This window comes from Gopherus flavomarginatus, chromosome 11, assembly GCF_025201925.1.
Source record: "Gopherus flavomarginatus isolate rGopFla2 chromosome 11, rGopFla2.mat.asm, whole genome shotgun sequence".
In the NCBI taxonomy this organism is placed as follows: Eukaryota; Metazoa; Chordata; order Testudines; family Testudinidae; genus Gopherus; species Gopherus flavomarginatus.
In genome coordinates this window covers 5,141,698-5,157,916 of record NC_066627.1, presented here as the reverse complement: position 1 = coordinate 5,157,916, position 16,219 = coordinate 5,141,698, and the positions used below count along the sequence as shown (strand labels likewise).

Sequence of the window (16,219 nt, the reverse complement as noted above, 5' to 3'; positions counted from 1 at the left end):
GCGTCAGCAGTGTTGGGTAACCCACAGGCAGATCCGCCCCACTAAGACCTGGGTGGCTCGGGGGAGGCGACCTAAAAACAAGTGGGGAAAACGGGGACACTTTGTTTTCAGGGTGGAGAGGGGACAGTTGTAGAAGACAAAGCCCCCCATTAGCAGGACGTGGGTCACCCTGGGTGGAGGGGAGAAGGGACCAGGCTTCTTGGGACCCAGGTGTCCGGCTCTGCTTCCCCTCCCCACTTCCCCAGAGTGGAGCCCATTGGGAGGGAGGCGAAAGGGAAGCTGGAAACCTCTGTCCTCCTCCCCGGCCCTGGACTGGATCGGGGAGTGAAATGACCCCAGCCCTGATGCTGGAGAACAGATCCCCACATGATGACCATGCCCTGTGTTGAGTCACACACCCTGCAACGACTATGGGGGGACAGCCCCCTCCCTGCACTACAGCACCCCCTAGTGCCGCACAGGGGTCAGCACTGACTGCCAGGGGAGAGCGCCCCCTACTGCACCCCCACTCCCTGCAGCACAGCGCCCCCTAGTGCCGCACAGGGGTCAGCACTGACTGCCAGGGGAGAGCGCCCCCTACTGCGCCCCCACTCCCTGCAGCACAGCGCCCCCTAGTGCTGCACAGGGGTCAGAACTGACTGCCAGGGGAGAGCGCCCCCTACTGAGCCCCCACTCCCTGCAGCACAGCGCCCCCTAGTACCGCACAGGGGTCAGCACTGACTGCCAGGGGAGAGCGCCCCCTACTGCGCCCCCACTCCCTGCAGCACAGCGCCCCCTAGTGCCGCACAGGGGTCAGCACTGACTGCCAGGGGAGAGCGCCCCCTACTGTGCCCCCACTCCCTGCAGCACAGCGCCCCCTAGTGCCACACAGGGGTCAGCACTGACTGCCAGGGGAGAGCGCCCCCTACTGAGCCCCCACTCCCCACAGCACAGCGCCCCCTAGTGCCGCACAGGGGTCAGCACTGACTGCCAGAGGAGAGCGCCCCCTACTGCGCCCCCACTCCCTGCAGCACAGCGCCCCCTAGCAACGCACTGGGGTTAACACCGACTGCCAGCTCTAAATCAGCTCAACGAGACATCCGGTGGCACTTTGAAGACTAATAGATTTTTTGGGGGCATAAGCTTTTGTGGGTAAAAAACCCACTTCTTCAGCTGCATCAGCTCTGTCACTTCCCATAGCACTCCGTGACCTACTTCACCCTGTGTGCTGGTGTGGGCTGAGGAAAGCCCAACCCTGCACATTTCCAAAAGCGCAGAAATGTGGGGCAGGGAGGGACCTTGAGAGGTCACCGAATCCAGCCATTTGCGATGCCTCAAAAGCAGATTGGACCCCAGAGTCCTGACTCCCAGCCTGCCCCACCCCCAACCGAGCCAGGACAGAACCCAGGAGTCCTGGTTCCCAGTCCCCCCAAGCTCTAACCACTAGACCTCACTCCCTGAGCCACAATAGAACCCAGGAGCCCTGGCTTCCAGCCCTCTCCAACCCACTAGACCCCTGCTCCTCTCCCAGAGGCAAGGACCGAATCCCCCTTTCACTGACCCAACCCAACTAATAAACGTTTGAAAGCTTTTCACGACTTCCTGAAGTTGAACAGGAACTCTTGGTGCCAGATGAATTCTCCACACCTGTGAAGTGGTTTATTGCAACTAGTTCCATGTAGCAAAGTCATGGGCGGTTAACAAACCAACGATTGATTTATCTGCAGATCTACTGATCAAAGAATGAGTCTGATGGTATGTAACCCTCACCCCATCGCCTTGTGCGGGTGTTTCTGAGCAAAGATCTTGTTGCCTTGCGGTTCAGAGACAAGATGGTATCAAAAGGATGGTGTTTTTAGTCCTATCAGCAGAAACCTGAGTCAGATCAGGCCTCCCTGTTATGTCAGGTGCTGCACAGACCCTGGCCGAGATCGGGGGCCCTCCTTTGTGTCGAGTGTTGCTCAGACTCAGAACGACAGCCAACCTCTGCCTTATTTACAAATTAAATAGACAAGGGATGGGAGGAGAAACTGAGGCACAGAGCGAAGATGTTTCTTAGACTCATAGACTCATAGACTCATAGGTCAGAAGGGACCAATCTGATCATCTAGTCTGACCTCCTGCACAAGGCAGGCCACAGAACCCCACCCATCCAATTTTATAACAACCCCTATCCCAGGACCGAGTTATTGAAATCCTCAAAAATGGTTTGAAGACCTCAAGCTGCAGGGAAACCACCAGCAAGCGACCCGTGCCCCACGCTGCAGGGGAAGGCGAAAAACCTCCAGGGCACCTGCCAATCCGCCCTGGAGGAAAATTCCTTCCCGACCCCAAATATGGCGATCAGCTAAACCCAGAGCATGTGGGCAAGAGTCACCAGCTAGCACCCAAGAAGGAATTCTCCGCAGCAACTCAGTACCCATCGCATCCAACATCTCCCCGCAGACCATTGAGCAGACCTGTGTGGTGGTAATTCAAGATCAATTGCCCAAATTAACGATCCTATCATAACATCCCCTCCATATACTTATCAAGCTTTGTCTTAAAGCCGGGAAAGTCTTTTGCCCCCACTACTTCCCTCGGAAGGCTATTCCAGAACTTCACTCCCCTAATGGTCAGAAACCTTCGTCTAATTTCAAGTCTAAACTTCCTAATATCCAGTTTATACCCATTCGTCCTCGTGCCTACATTAGTACTAAACTTAAATAATTCCTCTCCCTCCCTAACGTTAACCCCCTTGATATATTTATATAGGGCGAGCATATCCCCCCTCAGCCTTCTTTTGGCCAGGCTAAACAAGCCAAGCTCTTTGAGTCTCCTTTCATAAGGCAGTTTTTCCATTCCTCGGATCATCCTCGTAGCCCGTATCTGAACCTGTTCCAGTTTGAATTCATCCTTCTTGAACATGGGACACCAGAACTGCACACAGTATTCCAGATGGGGTCTCACCAACGCCGTATACAACGGTACTAACACATCCTTATCCTTGCAGGAAATACCCCGCTAAGGACTCATGGCAGATCAGGGGCAGAGCCAGGGATGGAACCCAGGAGTCCTGATGCCCAGCCCCCAGTGGTCTAACCCACTCCCCTCCCCGAGCTGGGGCTAGAACCCAGGAATCCTGGCTCCCAGCCCCCGCTGCTATAACCACTAGACCCCACTGCCCTCCCAGAGCCGGTGAGAGACCCCAGAAATGTTGTCTGGGTAGTGCTACCCAAATAACAACCTTTGTATTACATCAGGAGAGGAGCTGGCCTGGCCTGTCTTCTGCACTGCCGCTAGGATGAGGCGGTTATTGGGCAGAACTGGTGCTGCTCTGTATTCATGGCACCTACAGCTGGTAACCGCATGGGGCAAGGGCCGGCGGCCTGGGCCCTGGGAGCAGGGCACTTCCTGTCTTTCTAGCCTAGGCCCTGGAATCGAAATGCCCAAATTTCACCACAAGGGGGCAGCACTTTGCTCCCATTAATACAGCCTGGGAATGGGAGTTCAGCAGGAAGACATTCCCCTTTAAATGCCCTTTGGAGGGGAAGTGACCCTGAAATCTGGACTCTGGCAGAGAGAAAAAGGATCCTTAAAGGGGACGTTTCCCTGAGGCTCAAAGTCTGGCAGTGAGAAATTCCACCCTTAAAGGGCAAGTCTCCATGCTGGCTGGAGTCTGGCAGGGATAAACTGCAGCTGTGATGGGCGTGTCCCATGACACAGGAGGGGCACAAGGAGGTAAGGCAGCAGTGTTTGGCGGTAAGAAATTCCCCTTTAAGAGCAAATTAAAGGGGAAGCACCTATGAGGACCAGAATCGGGCAGAGAGAAATGTTTGGCAAAGAAAAATTCCTCTTTAAGACCAAATTAAAGGGGTAGTGTCCAGGAGGACCAAAGTCTGGCAGTGAGAAACTCTGCTCTTAAAGAGGAAGAATCCACAAGGCCCAGAATCTGGCAGTGAGAAATGTTTGGCCGTGAGAAACTCTCCTTTAAGAGCAAATTAAAGGGGAGGTGTCCATGAGGCCCTGCTCTTAAAGGGAAAGTGTCCATGAGTGTGAGTCTGACAGTAAAACACTGCTCTTAAGGAGCAAGTATCCATGAGAAACCATGTCTGGCAGAGAGAAACTCCACCATTAAAGGGAAAGCACCCACCAGGGCAGTGAACAAGTCATACTGCATCAGTGAGGGCTAAGGGGATGCAGCTTGGTATGGATCCTATCCAGGGGGTGTCAACTGGCTCATGGCCCCGTCCTGCTTGGCCCCCTCCCCACCTGCCTGAAGCTGCCTTAGCTCCATGCCCTCCCCTGCCACTGTGTCCTTGTCTAGGTCCCTCTGGGAGGGCGACTTCTTGTGCACCTCCCCGGAGGCCCCCTCGAAGAACTGGGCAATGAACTTGGCCCCTGAGGTCTTGATCAGATCCCCGGCGGCGAAGACGTAGAGGACGGGGTTAATGCTGCTGCTGAGGAAGGCCAGGGCGGTGGCCCCCGCCCGGCCAGCCTTCCACGCGTGGCCCAGGCTCTCCGCCGCCCTCCCCGAGGCCATGTTGGAGGCCACCTGCAGCACGTTGACCACATGGTAGGGCACCCAGAGGGCGGCGAAGCAAAGCACCACAGCGGCGATGAGCTTCCCCGTCCGTGCTCCCCGGCGGTGCCACCGCCGCCCCCGCAGCCGCACCAAGATGGCGGAGTAGCAGCCCACAATGACTGCAAAGGGCACCACAAAGGCCACCACCGTCTCCATGGTGAAGTGGAAGATAGCCAGGCGCGGCGTGGCATGGCACGGCTCGCAGATCTGCCACCGCCCGGACGGGTCCGACAGCAGCTGGCGATACACGAAGGCCGGGACGGCCAACAAGATGGCCACTGCCCAGATGGCGGCCAAGATCTTGACCACCAGGCGCTTCTTGCGGATGGCTTGGGAGAGGTAGGGCCGGCTGACAGCCAAGCACCGGTCCACGCTCATGAGCATGATGATGAAGATGCTGGCATACATGTTGACGCAACAGAGGTAGTAGACGCCTTTGCAGACGGCGAGGCCAAAGAACCAGGTCTTGAAAGTGAGGAAGAGGATGAAGAAGGGTGTGAGCAGGAGGACAGCCCCATCAGCCATGGCCAGGTTGAGGACCAGCAGGCAGGTGACCGAACGGCAGCTGGGCTTCATCTTCCACAGGATGCTCCACACCACGAAGAGGTTGCCTGGCAGCCCGATCAGAGCGGCCAGGAGGAGGAAAACGATTCCGGTCACACTGGAGACCGAGGACGTCAGGAGGGTGACGTTGCTGGAGGTGTGCAGGCAGCTGTTCATGGTTGCATCGAGCGCGGGGCTGGGACAGATTTCCCTGTGGGGGAGGGAGAAGATGAGGTTAGAAGGGCTGAGATATAACAGAGGGGGTGACATCTAGTGATAGATAGGTAGGTAGATAGATAGATTAGATAGAAGGGATGTATGAGGAGAGAGAGAGAGAGAGTGTGTATGGGGATGGATGGATGGGAAGAAAGAGAGACAAGTGTTTATTGGGATAGATCAGTGGTTCTCAAACTTTAACAACCTGTGAACCTCTTTCACTAACATGTCGAGTCTCACGAACCCCCTCCTGAAAATGAATAATCCCAGGGATTTTCTCCTTTACCTGAGTATAAGTTATAAAAGCAGTGAGCTTGGAAATAGAACATTTGTTTTTATGACATGCTTATTACACACTATTTATTATTCATTATTATTTATCATGACAGCATTTCTATGACATTATGAAAATGGAAACACTCTTCCGAGATCTCACTTTCGTAGCTTGTATCACTTTGAATAAACCTGTTCTAAGACAAGGCTCCTACATTTCATCAGGGAGTGTCAGATGTGAAACAGCAGGAAGGGATTTAAGAAGCCAACTCAAAGAGTTCCTCCTACACAAGCATCCAGGTCTTGAGCAGTCCAGGCAACCAATGCATGTTAAAACAAACCTTAAACTTGGTCTTCATCATAATTTTTAAAACACTAGCTGCCTATTTAATTTTTAAAACAGCAAAAAATATCCACCTCCCTTCCGGTTTCTTCTAAGGAGTCTTGAAGTTTGAATCTCCTCAGTGTGATAGATCTGCTTGCTTTGATCTGCTTAGCTCCTGCAAGTCCAGGGGCTCCGGGCTGCTGGCTCCGTGCTGCCTGGGGTCCCTAGGGACAGCTCTGGCCGCCATTAGGGAATTTTTTCCCGAGAATCCCCTGTAACATTTCACAACCCCCCAGGGGTTCCTGAACCCCAGCTTGGGAACCATTGGGATAGACTGAGGGATAGATGGAAGTACACAGGCAGTTTGTACGGGAAGTTAGATTAGAAACAGAAAGTGCATTTTCCAGAAAGAAAGAAAGAAAGAACGAAAGCCCCACAGATCTGCCAATGCCCCTCAATCCTGCCAAGCAGCCCCCTTCTATCCCAGCCCTGGGCTCCCCCGCAACTCTGCCAGTGCCCCTCACTCCTGACCCGCAGCCCCCTGCCAGCCCAGCTCTGCCGGTGCCCCTCACTCCCAACCCAACGTAACCCACTGGGTGGCCTCCAATCCAGGCGGGCGTGTCCTGTCCTCTCCTAGCCCAGTCCCTCCATGGCCGGGCGGGGGCTGGCTGGAAGCTCGGCACGTCTGGACTGGAGCCGCTGAGTAATGGGGCCCCAGAGCACGGGGCTGGGCCGAGGAGCAGCCAGGCGGGTTGGCAGGATCCCCCCAGCCGATCCCGTAGGCTCCCAGGGAGGGAAGGATTGGGTGGCGACACACCTCAAAGCGCCCAGGGCTGGAAGAAGTGGTTTCTGGAGACTCTGTCATTCCTCTTGTCCCTGCCCCGCTCCCGACACCCTCAGGGAAAAGATGACAGTGCAGGATGGGTGCTGGGGGCTGATAAGGTCCCCGGAGCCCTCTGCGAGATAAAAACTGGACTCTGAGAGCTTACACACGCCTCTGCCCCTCAGTCCCGACCCACAGCCCCCACTAGCCCAGCCCTGCCCCTTATCCTGCCAGGGCCCCTCAGTCCCGACCCACAGCCCCCGCTAGCCCAGCCCTGTCCCCACCATCCACCATCCTGCCGATGCCCCTCACTCCCGACCCACAGCCCCCACTAGCCCAGCCCTGCCCCCACCATCCTGCCGATGCCCCTCACTCCCGACCAACAGCCCCCGCTAGCCCAGCCCTGCCCCCTTATCCTGCCAGGGCCCCTCAGTCCCAACCCACAGCCCCCGCTAGCCCAGCCCTGCCCCCACCATCCTGCCGATGCCCCTCACTCCCGACCCACAGCCCCAGCTAGCCCAGCCCTGCCCCCTTATCCTGCCGGTGCCCCTCACTCCCGACCCACAGCCCCCACTAACCCAGCCCTGCCCCCACCATCCTGCCAGTGCCCCTCACTCCCGACCAACAGCCCCCGCTAGCCCAGCCCTGCCCCCACCATCCTGCCGATGCTCCTCACTCCCGACCTGCAGCCCCCGCTAGCCCAGTCCTGCCCCTGCCATCCTGCCGGTGCCCCTCACTCCCGACCCACAGCCCCTGCTAGCCCAGCCCTGCCTCCTTATCCTGCCAGGGCCCCTCAGTCCCGACCAAAAGCCCCCACTAGCCCAGCCCTGCCCCCACCATCCTGCCAGTGCCCCTCACTCCCGACCAACAGCCCCCGCTAGCCCAACCCTGCCCCTGCCATCCTGCCAGTGCCCCTCACTCCCAACCCACAGCCCCTGCTAGCCCAGCCCTGCCCCTGCCATCCTGCCAGTGCCCCTCACTCCTGACCAACAGCCCCCGCTAGCCCAGCCCTGCCCCCACCATCCTGCCAGTGCCCCTCACTCCCGACCAACAGCCCCCGCTAGCCCAGCCCTGCCCCCACCATCCTGCCGATGCCCCTCACTCCCAACCCACAGCCCCCGCTAGCCCAGCCCTGCCCCCTTATCCTGCCAGTGCCCCTCACTCCCGACCCACAGCCCCCGCTAGCCCAGCCCTGCCCCCACCATCCTGCCGATGCCCCTCACTCCCGACCCACAGCCCCCGCTAGCCCAGCCCTGCCCCCACCATCCTGCCAGTGCCCCTCACTCCCGACCCACAGTCCCCACTAGCCCAGCCCTGCCCCCACCATCCTGCCAGTTCCCCGCACTCCCGACCCACAGCCCCTGCTAGCCCAGCCCTGTGCTCCTCCCATCCTGCCAGTGCCCCTCACTCCTGACCCGCAGCCCCTCCTAGCCCACCCTGCCCCCGCCATCCTGCCGGTGCCCCTCATTCCTGACCCGCAGCCCCTCCTAGCCCAGCCCTGCCCCCACCATCCTGCCGGTGCCCCTCACTCCCGACCCACAGTCCCCACTAGCCCAGCCCTGCCCCCACCATCCTGCCAGTTCCCCGCACTCCCGACCCACAGCCCCTGCTAGCCCAGCCCTGTGCTCCTCCCATCCTGCCAGTGCCCCTCACTCCTGACCCGCAGCCCCTCCTAGCCCACCCTGCCCCCGCCATCCTGCCGGTGCCCCTCACTCCCGACCCGCAGCCCCTCCTAGCCCAGCCCTGCCCTCACCATCTTGCTGGTGCCCCTCACTCCTGACCCGCAGCCCTCTGCTAGCCCAGCCCTGGGCTCCCCATCCTGCCAGTGCCCCTCACTCCTGACCCGCAGCCCCCTGCCAGTCCAGCCCTGCCCTCGCCATCCTGCTGGTGCCCCTCACTCCTGACCCACAGCCCCCAGCCAGCCCAGCCCTGCCCCTCCCAGCCCTGCCGGTGCCCCTCACTCCTGACCCACAGCCCCCCTGCTAGCCCAGCCCTGGGCTCCCCTCCCCAGCTCATGGAAAATGATCCTATTAAAGAGGTTTCTCAGAGATGTCAGGTCTCTCTGCCAACATGGTATTTCAAAGATAAGGGATTGTCTTCCTAGCACCCCCACCCAGCCCTCCTCCCGATATTACTGTGAGTACCAATGAGCAGGACTCACCTACATTCGCCAGGGGAGTTTCCTGCTGCTGTTTGGAGCCCTCAGCAACCCCTGATCTTGTTGCACAGAGATGAAGAGAGAAGGGAGGCCCCTTGTAATAAGGCCACCGGGTAACATTTGCGTCTGTAACTATTAAGCTGAGACTCCTTCTCTGGGGACCGAGGAGCCCGGCTGACACACTCCAGCGGGGCCGGCGGGAGAGTCCCTGGCCTGCCCGTAGACTGTAGGGCCCACGGATGTTCCAGAACGAGACTCCACACCTGGCTATTCCAGCCAGGCACGCCTCAGTCCTCAGCCCGGGTTGGGTGCTTCAGGGAATGTCTGTTCCCTTGTCAACTCCCCTGCCAGGCGTGCTGAGACTGGAGACAGAAGGAAACCCTGGATTCCTGCTGGCCTGACCTAATCCTTAAAATCTGCACCACGCCCTGAGCTGGGGAGAGAACCCAGGCGTCCTGGCTCCTGGCCCCAGACCCCAGCTTTAACTCACTACTCCCCTTTTCCTCCCCTCTCAGAGCTGGAGAGAGAACCCAGGCGTCCTGGCTCCCAGCCCCCCTTGCTCTAACCACTAGACCCCTACCCCAGAACCAGCAGTAGAACCCAGGTGTCCTGGCTCCCAGCTCGCTCCCTGCTCTAACCACTAGACCCTACTCCCCCCGAACTGGCAGTAGAACCCAGGTGTCCTGGCTCCCAGCCTCCCCTGCTATAACCACTAGACTTCACTCCCTTCCCCCAGAACCAGCAGTAGAACCCAGGTGTCCTGGCTCCCAGCCCCCCTTGCTCTAACCACTAGATCTTACTCCCCCCCCCCACAGAACTGGCAGTAGAACCCTGGTGTCCTGGCTCCCAGCCACCCCTGCTCTAACTACTAGACCCCACTCCTCCCCCCCGAACCGGCAATAGAACCCAGATGTCCTGGCTCCCAGCCCCCCCCGCTCTAACCGCTAGACCCTATCTCCCCCGAACTGGCAGTAGAACCCAGGTGTCCTGGCTCCCAGCCCCCCCCGCTCTAACTAGGAGACCGTACTCCCCCCCCGAACCAGCAGTAGAACCCAGGCGTCCTGGCTCCCAGCCCCAGACCTCAGCTCTAACTCACTAGACCCCTTTTCCTCCCCTCTCAGAGCTGGGGAGAGAACCCAGGAGTCCTGGCTTCCTGTTGAGTTATGTGATTGCAGCAGGAAGGCTGGAAAACAGGCCCCAGGGTGCTGAGTCACCCACCTGCTCCCTGCATCATGCATCCCCTGGGGCCGATGCTGATTGTGAGGGGAAAGCGCCCCCTCCTGAGCCTCCCACCCAACTCCCAGCAGCACAGCGCCCCCTAGTGCTGCCCTGGGGCCAGCACTGGCTCAGCTCCATCACTTCCCGTAGGTTCACTGACCTTCCTCACCCTGGTTTGCTTGGGTAGGCTGAGGACAGCCCTGCCCCAGGTTTACAGATGAATAGAAATGTAGGGCTGGGAGGGGCCTTGCGAGATTACCAAGGTCAGGCCCTGCACTGAAGTGTGGGATGCCTCAGAATCAGATTGGACCCCAGGAGTCCTGGCTCCCAGCCCTCTGCTCTAACCACTGGTCCCTACTCCCCTCCTGGAGCTGCAGGAGAAGCCAGTGTGAGAATTTTTGTTCCTAATCTGCCTGGAAGGTTAGTTGCTTAGGCTGGCGCTGCAGGCTTGTTTTGGGGAGGAGATGATGGGCCACGCATGCCAGGGCTGTACATGTTCAGCGTTATTGATAAAACGAGAAAATGCCGGCAGAGGGCGCTGGGGCTGTTCGTGCGTTACTGGGGGAGGAGAGCCAGCGTTAATGCCCCAGGCCCTAACCCGCTTTGCCCTTCTAGACACACTCCCCAGGCTTGGCCAGGTTAGGAGAAAAGAAGGGGAAGGCGGACGGGGGTGCTGTCCTGGGCCCAGGGCCTTTGGAATTCTGCCGGGTTCGCCAAGAGGCTTTAGCTTTCAGGAGAGTTTTAAGTTTGGGGCGTTTCGGGGGGTGTTTTTGTTTGGGGCCCTCTGTTCCGGTGCTTTGTTTACGGCTTGTTGCGGCCTCCCTGGTTTTCCAGAACATTCCAGCTTCGGAGACGGGGTTTTTTTGGTTTGGGCCTTTACTGGTTTGGGCTATTTATAGCTTTGGGTCTGTTTAGCTGCGAACTTTTTTTTGTTTATATGAGGCCCTCATTTTTCTTGGCTGTGGGCAGTGACCTTGGGCAGCGGCCAGCGTTTTATTTTTGGGCTGCATTCGCCTGCTGCAGGGTTGAGTTTACCCCTTCTTTGCTTTTCGGTTCCTCCCCCTTCGGCCTCTCGGACCTACAAACTCTCCTCTTACGCCCCTTTAACCCTTTGCTTGCCGTTGCGTTAGCAATATATGGTGCTGATTTACCTTCCCGAGGGACTCCCTACAGGCAAGGCCACCCAAGGGGGGGGCAAGTAGGGCAATTTGCCCCAGGCCCCCATGAGAGTTTTCAGGGGCCCCCATGAGAGTTTTTGGCAGGTCTTCGGTGGCAGGTCCTTCAGTGCCACCGAATACTAGTGAAGGACCTAGTGAAGGACCCGCTGCCAAAGACCCAGAGTTTCTTCTGCTCCAGGTCTTCAACGACAATTCAGCGGCAAGGGCTCCTTCCGCTCCAGGTCTTCGGTGACAATTCAGCGGCGAGGGCTCCTTCCGCTCCAGGTCTTCGACGACAATTCAGTGGCGAGGGCTCCTTCCGCTCCGGGTCTTCGGTGACAATTCAGCAGCGAGGGCTCCTTCCGCTCCGGGTCTTCGGCGACAATTCAGTGGCGAGGGCTCCTTCCGCTCCGGGTCTTCGGTGACAATTCAGCGGCGAGGGCTCCTTCCGCTCCGGGTCTTCAGCGACAATTCAGTGCGAGGGCTCCTTCCGCTCCGGGTCTTCGGTGACAATTCAGCAGCGAGGGCTCCTTCCGCTCCGGGTCTTCAGCGACAATTCAGTGCGAGGGCTCCTTCCACTCCGGGTCTTCAGTGACAATTCAGCAGCGAGGGCTCCTTCCGCTCCGGGTCTTCGGCGACAATTCAGCAGCGAGGGCTCCTTCCGCTCCGGGTCTTCGGTGACAATTCAGCGGCGAGGGCTCCTTCCGCTCCGGGTCTTCGGTGACAATTCAGCGGCGAGGGCTCCTTCCGCTCCGGGTCTTCGGTGACAATTCAGCAGCGAGGGCTCCTTCCGCTCCGGGTCTTCAGCGACAATTCAGTGGCGAGGGCTCCTTCTGCTCCGGGTCTTCGGTGACAATTCAGCAGCGAGGGCTCCTTCTGCTCCAGGTCTTCGGCGACAATTCAGCAGCGAGGGCTCCTTCTGCTCCGGGTCTTTGGCGACAATTCAGCGGTGAGGGCTCCTTCCGCTCCAGGTCTTCGACGACAATTCAGCAGCGAGGGCTCCTTCCGCTCCGGGTCCTCGGCGACAATTCAGCGGCGAGGGCTCCTTCCGCTCCAGGTCTTGGCGACAATTCAGCGGCGAGGGCTCCTTCCGCTCTGGGTCTTCGGCAGCAGTTCCGCTGCCGAAGAGCCCCGAAGACCCGGAGCGGAAGGACCCCTGCTGCCAAAGACCCCCTGAATCCTCTGGGCGGCCCTGCCTACGGGGAGGGGCCCTGGGTATGACGGTCCCCCCCTTGACGCTGAAGCAACATTTTGTTGGGAGGGGTCACCATTTAGGTTTCCACCCTCCCTCCGATCCGGTGGCCAGGGTCATCACTGGTTTTTTACATAAGCAGCAATACAACATGCACAAAATTATTAAAACAGCAACAATGGCACACACTAGCCAGTAATGGCTTTTGGCTTTACTAGCAACATAGCATAACACAGCCCCCTGTTGGGATAGATCAGGGTTTCTCAAACAGGGGTCTCTGCTTGTGTAAAGAAAGCCCCTGGCGGGCCGGGCCGGTTTGTTTGCCTGCAGGTCCGGCGATCGCGGCTCCCTCTGGCAGCAGATCGCTGCTCCGGGCCAATGGGAGCTGCTGGAAGTGGCATGGGCCGAGGGATGTGCAGGTCGCTGAACATGTGGATTACTTTTGAGTGACCCAGAGAACATCATTTTCAGCATAGTTACATAACTCTCTCCATGTTTTCCACACACATGTGTTGCAATGGTTACAATGACCAGTGCGGTACGGGCTTTCACTAGATAACTTACCTGAGGTTCTTTGGTGAACCCAGGGGATCCCTCTGTCAGCTGGCATCACGAGGTCTTTGGGTCACAGCATGGGCACCACGGGGGGGGAAGTTTCATCAGCGATGACAGAAAATAAGTTGGGGGAAACGGCTACGCCAACAAGCAGAGAGGAAGCCATAGATAACATCAGTGCACTGGCAGCAAGATGGTGCTGATACCACTAGAATGATGAGCTAGTCGTGCCGAACAAGGGTTTGCAGGATAATCAGAACAGTGTTTACCCTTCCCCGGACTCTGCCATTATGGGAGGGTGGCCGAGACTTTTGCCCACGTGAAATGACAACACCAAAAGCCTGCAGAGGGGAAACTGAGGCATAGCCATGGCCAGTGACCTATCCAGTGAGGGGACTAGAAGCCAGGAGTCCTGACTTCCGCCCTCCCCTGCTCTAACCCACTAATCCCCACTTCCCTCCCAGATCTGGGAATGGAACCCAGGAGTCCTGGTGCCCAGCCCCCTAGCTCTAACTCACTGGTCCCCACTCCCCTGCCAGCATAGGTGCCGACTCCATTGGTGCTCTGGGGCTGGAGCACCCATGGGGAAAAAATGGTGGGTGCTGAGCACCCACTGCCAGCCCCCTTACAGCTCCCCCTCAACTCCCTAAGCGCCTCCCCCCCGCCAGCAGGCCTCACAGATCGGCGCCTCCCCCTCCCTTCCCGCGCCTCCCAACTGCTGTCATCAGCTGTTTCGTGGCATGCAGGAGGCTGGGGGGTAAGGGAGAGGAGCAAGGAAGCAGCACACCCGGTAAAGGGGGAGGGAAGAGGTGGGGCAATACGAGAGACACCTCTACCCCGCAATAAGGCCGTCCTCGGGAGCCAAAAAATCTTACTGCATTATAGATGAAACCGCGTTCTATCAAACTTGCTTTGCTCCGCCGGAGTGCCCAGCCCCGGCACCCCGGAGCCGAATTGGTGTTATAGCGGGGTAGAGGCGTGTTACCTGTAATCAGGGAGACCCTGCAGAGGTGGGAGATGAGGAAGATGAGGCCATTAATGGTGAAGAAGGACCCACCCACAGCGAGGTCCCGGACCCAGTAATGGCTGTGGCCTGCAAAAAGGAGGAAATGGCTAAGAAATATTACACTGGCAGGCGTGTGTGTCCCTGCTGCCCCCTGCTGGAGGGAATGAGACCAGCACAATGTGTGTGTGTGTGTGTGTGTGTGTGTGTGTGCGCATCACTGCTGCCCCCTCCTGTGGGGGATGTGCACAATGTCTCTGTGTGTGTCTGTCCCTGCTGCCCCCCTGCTGGAGGGGATGAGAGCAGCACAATGTGTGTGTGTGTGTGTGTGTGTGCGCGCACATCAGTGCTGCCCCCTCCTGTAGGGGATGCGCACAATGTGTGTGTGTGTGTGTGCATGTATGTGTGTGTATTCCTGCTGTGCCCCTGCTGCAGAGAATGAGCTATGCTGTGTGTGTGTGTGCGCGCGTGTGCGTGTGTGTGTGTCCAGCTACTGCCCCCTGCTGGAAGGGATGACCCCTGCTCAGAGTGTGTGTGTGTTTTTAAGAGGGTGAGAGAGACAGAGGGAGAGATTGCTGCCCACTGCTGGAGGGGTGAGAGCTGCTGTCTATGCGTGTGTGTGTGCTGGCCCCTGCTGGAAGAGATGAGCCCTGCTCTGTGTGTGTGTGTGTGTGTGTGTGTGTGTGTCCGCATCACTGCTGCCCCCTCCTGTGGGGGATGTGCACAATGTCTCTGTGTGTGTCTGTCCCTGCTGCCCCCCTGCTGGAGGGGATGAGAGCAGCACAATGTGTATGTGTGTGTGTGTGCGCGCGCGCGCACATCAGTGCTGCCCCCTCCTGTAGGGGATGTGCACAATGTGTGTGTGTGTGTGCATGTGTGTGTGTATTCCTGCTGTGCCCCTGCTGCAGAGAATGAGCTATGCTGTGTGTGTGTGTGTGTGTGTGTGTGTGTGTGTGTGTGCGTGTGTGTGTGTCCAGCTACTGCCCCCTGCTGGAAGGGATGACCCCTGCTCAGAGTGTGTTTGTGTTTTTAAGAGGGTGAGAGAGACAGAGGGAGAGATTGCTGCCCACTGCTGGAGGGGTGAGAGCTGCTGTCTATGTGTGTGTGTGTGCTGGCCCCTGCTGGAAGAGATGAGCCCTGCTCTGTGTGTGTGTGTGTGTGTGTGTGTGTGTGTGTGTGTGTGTGTGTGTGTGTGTGTGTGTGTGTGTGTGTGTGTGTGTGTGTATGCAGGAAGCATTAAGAATATCTTAGACTGGTGAGTCTGGGGCAACTTCACCTGTCACGGTAACATTCACAGCCAAACTTCTTAGGGACAGAATCCACCTCCCGCTCGTGTTCTCTTCGTATGCACAGGTGAATTCCCCGGTGCTGCTGGGACCAGCTTGCAGGATGCTGAGCATCACAGAGCCGGTCCTGGTCTCTGTTGTGCTGACCTCAGACCCCACATCCCCGGGGACGAGCTCAGCTCCTTCCTTGTAGAAGTGAAACCTCCGCTCGCCAGCACTGCTGGGGGCCGTGCAGGTGATGATCAGGGGGAGCCCTTCGGTCACCACTCTGGACGGAGGATCCACACTCAGCGCCGGCCAGGGAGGGAAGACTAGTCCCCACTCTCCTCTCGGATCTGGGGATGGAACCCAGGAGTCTTAGTGCCCAGCCCCCAGCTCTAACAGACTAGTTCCCACTTCCCTGCCATCACATGCGCCAACTCCATGGGTGCTCTGGTGCTGGCGCTGGCGCTTCTGGTTTTCCCAGGAGTCCTGGCTCCCAGCCCCCACTGCTCTAATCCCCAAGTCCCCACTGCCCTGCCAGAGCTGGGGAGAGGCTGTGCTGTGATGCATGGCACGCTCAGGAGGGGGTGCTCTCTCTCCATGGCAGCATTGACCCTAAGGCCCCAGCATTGCATTGGGGGGGTACTGTGCTGCAGGCAGCAGGGGAGGGTCTGCTCCTTCAGAGCTGGTACTGACCCCACTGTGGCCATAGGGGGCTGTGGGGCTCAGCAGGGAGCGCTTCCCCCCATAGTCCATGCTGATTCCATTGTTACTCAGATTACCCGCGGTGCTTGGTTTTATTGGCGTGTCAATCCCATTTTCCATGCCAAACTCCAGCCCCGCCAGCACCGTTCTTCTACAGTGAATGCAGCTTCCCCATGCACCTCTGAAGGACATGACATTCCTTTCCCAATTTCTTTTTCTGTCGTCATGATGACGGATGTT

The 16,219-nt window shown here is 58.3% G+C and overlaps 1 protein-coding gene across 5 annotated transcripts; it reads right to left on the bottom strand.

Annotated features, from left to right (window-relative positions):
* Positions 1–3: 3 nt before the first annotated feature.
* LTB4R2 (leukotriene B4 receptor 2) lies at positions 4–13,071 on the bottom strand. Of its 5 annotated transcripts, XR_007768562.1 has the most exons (3): positions 6,494–6,815; positions 3,206–5,297; positions 4–71 (listed from the first exon to the last, which is right to left on the bottom strand). XR_007768562.1 is itself a non-coding variant. In XM_050918468.1 (2 exons), the coding sequence occupies exon 2, from the start codon at positions 5,261–5,263 to the stop codon at positions 4,175–4,177; it is 1,089 nt and encodes a 362-aa protein (XP_050774425.1). In that variant the 5' UTR covers positions 5,264–5,297; positions 13,013–13,071; the 3' UTR covers positions 2,990–4,174. The 5 variants fall into 5 exon arrangements, 4 of the variants coding, with proteins under 4 accessions (XP_050774425.1, XP_050774424.1, XP_050774422.1 ...); XM_050918468.1 differs by lacking the exons at positions 4–71; positions 6,494–6,815 and adding an exon at positions 13,013–13,071 and having other exon boundaries at positions 2,990–5,297; XM_050918467.1 differs by lacking the exons at positions 4–71; positions 6,494–6,815 and adding an exon at positions 8,885–8,982 and having other exon boundaries at positions 2,990–5,297.
* Between the last annotated feature and the right edge of the window lie 3,148 nt (positions 13,072–16,219).

Bases quoted from the DNA above. Each gene is read 5' to 3' on its own strand.
- LTB4R2 (XM_050918465.1), bottom strand. From the start codon at position 6,765: ATGACAGAGTCTCCAGAAACCACTTCTTCCAGCCCTGGGCGCTTTGAG. The intron at 5,298-6,493 runs GTGGGTTACGTT...CCTCCCCCACAG, and splicing joins CCTGGATTGGAGGCCACCCA to GGAAATCTGTCCCAGCCCCG.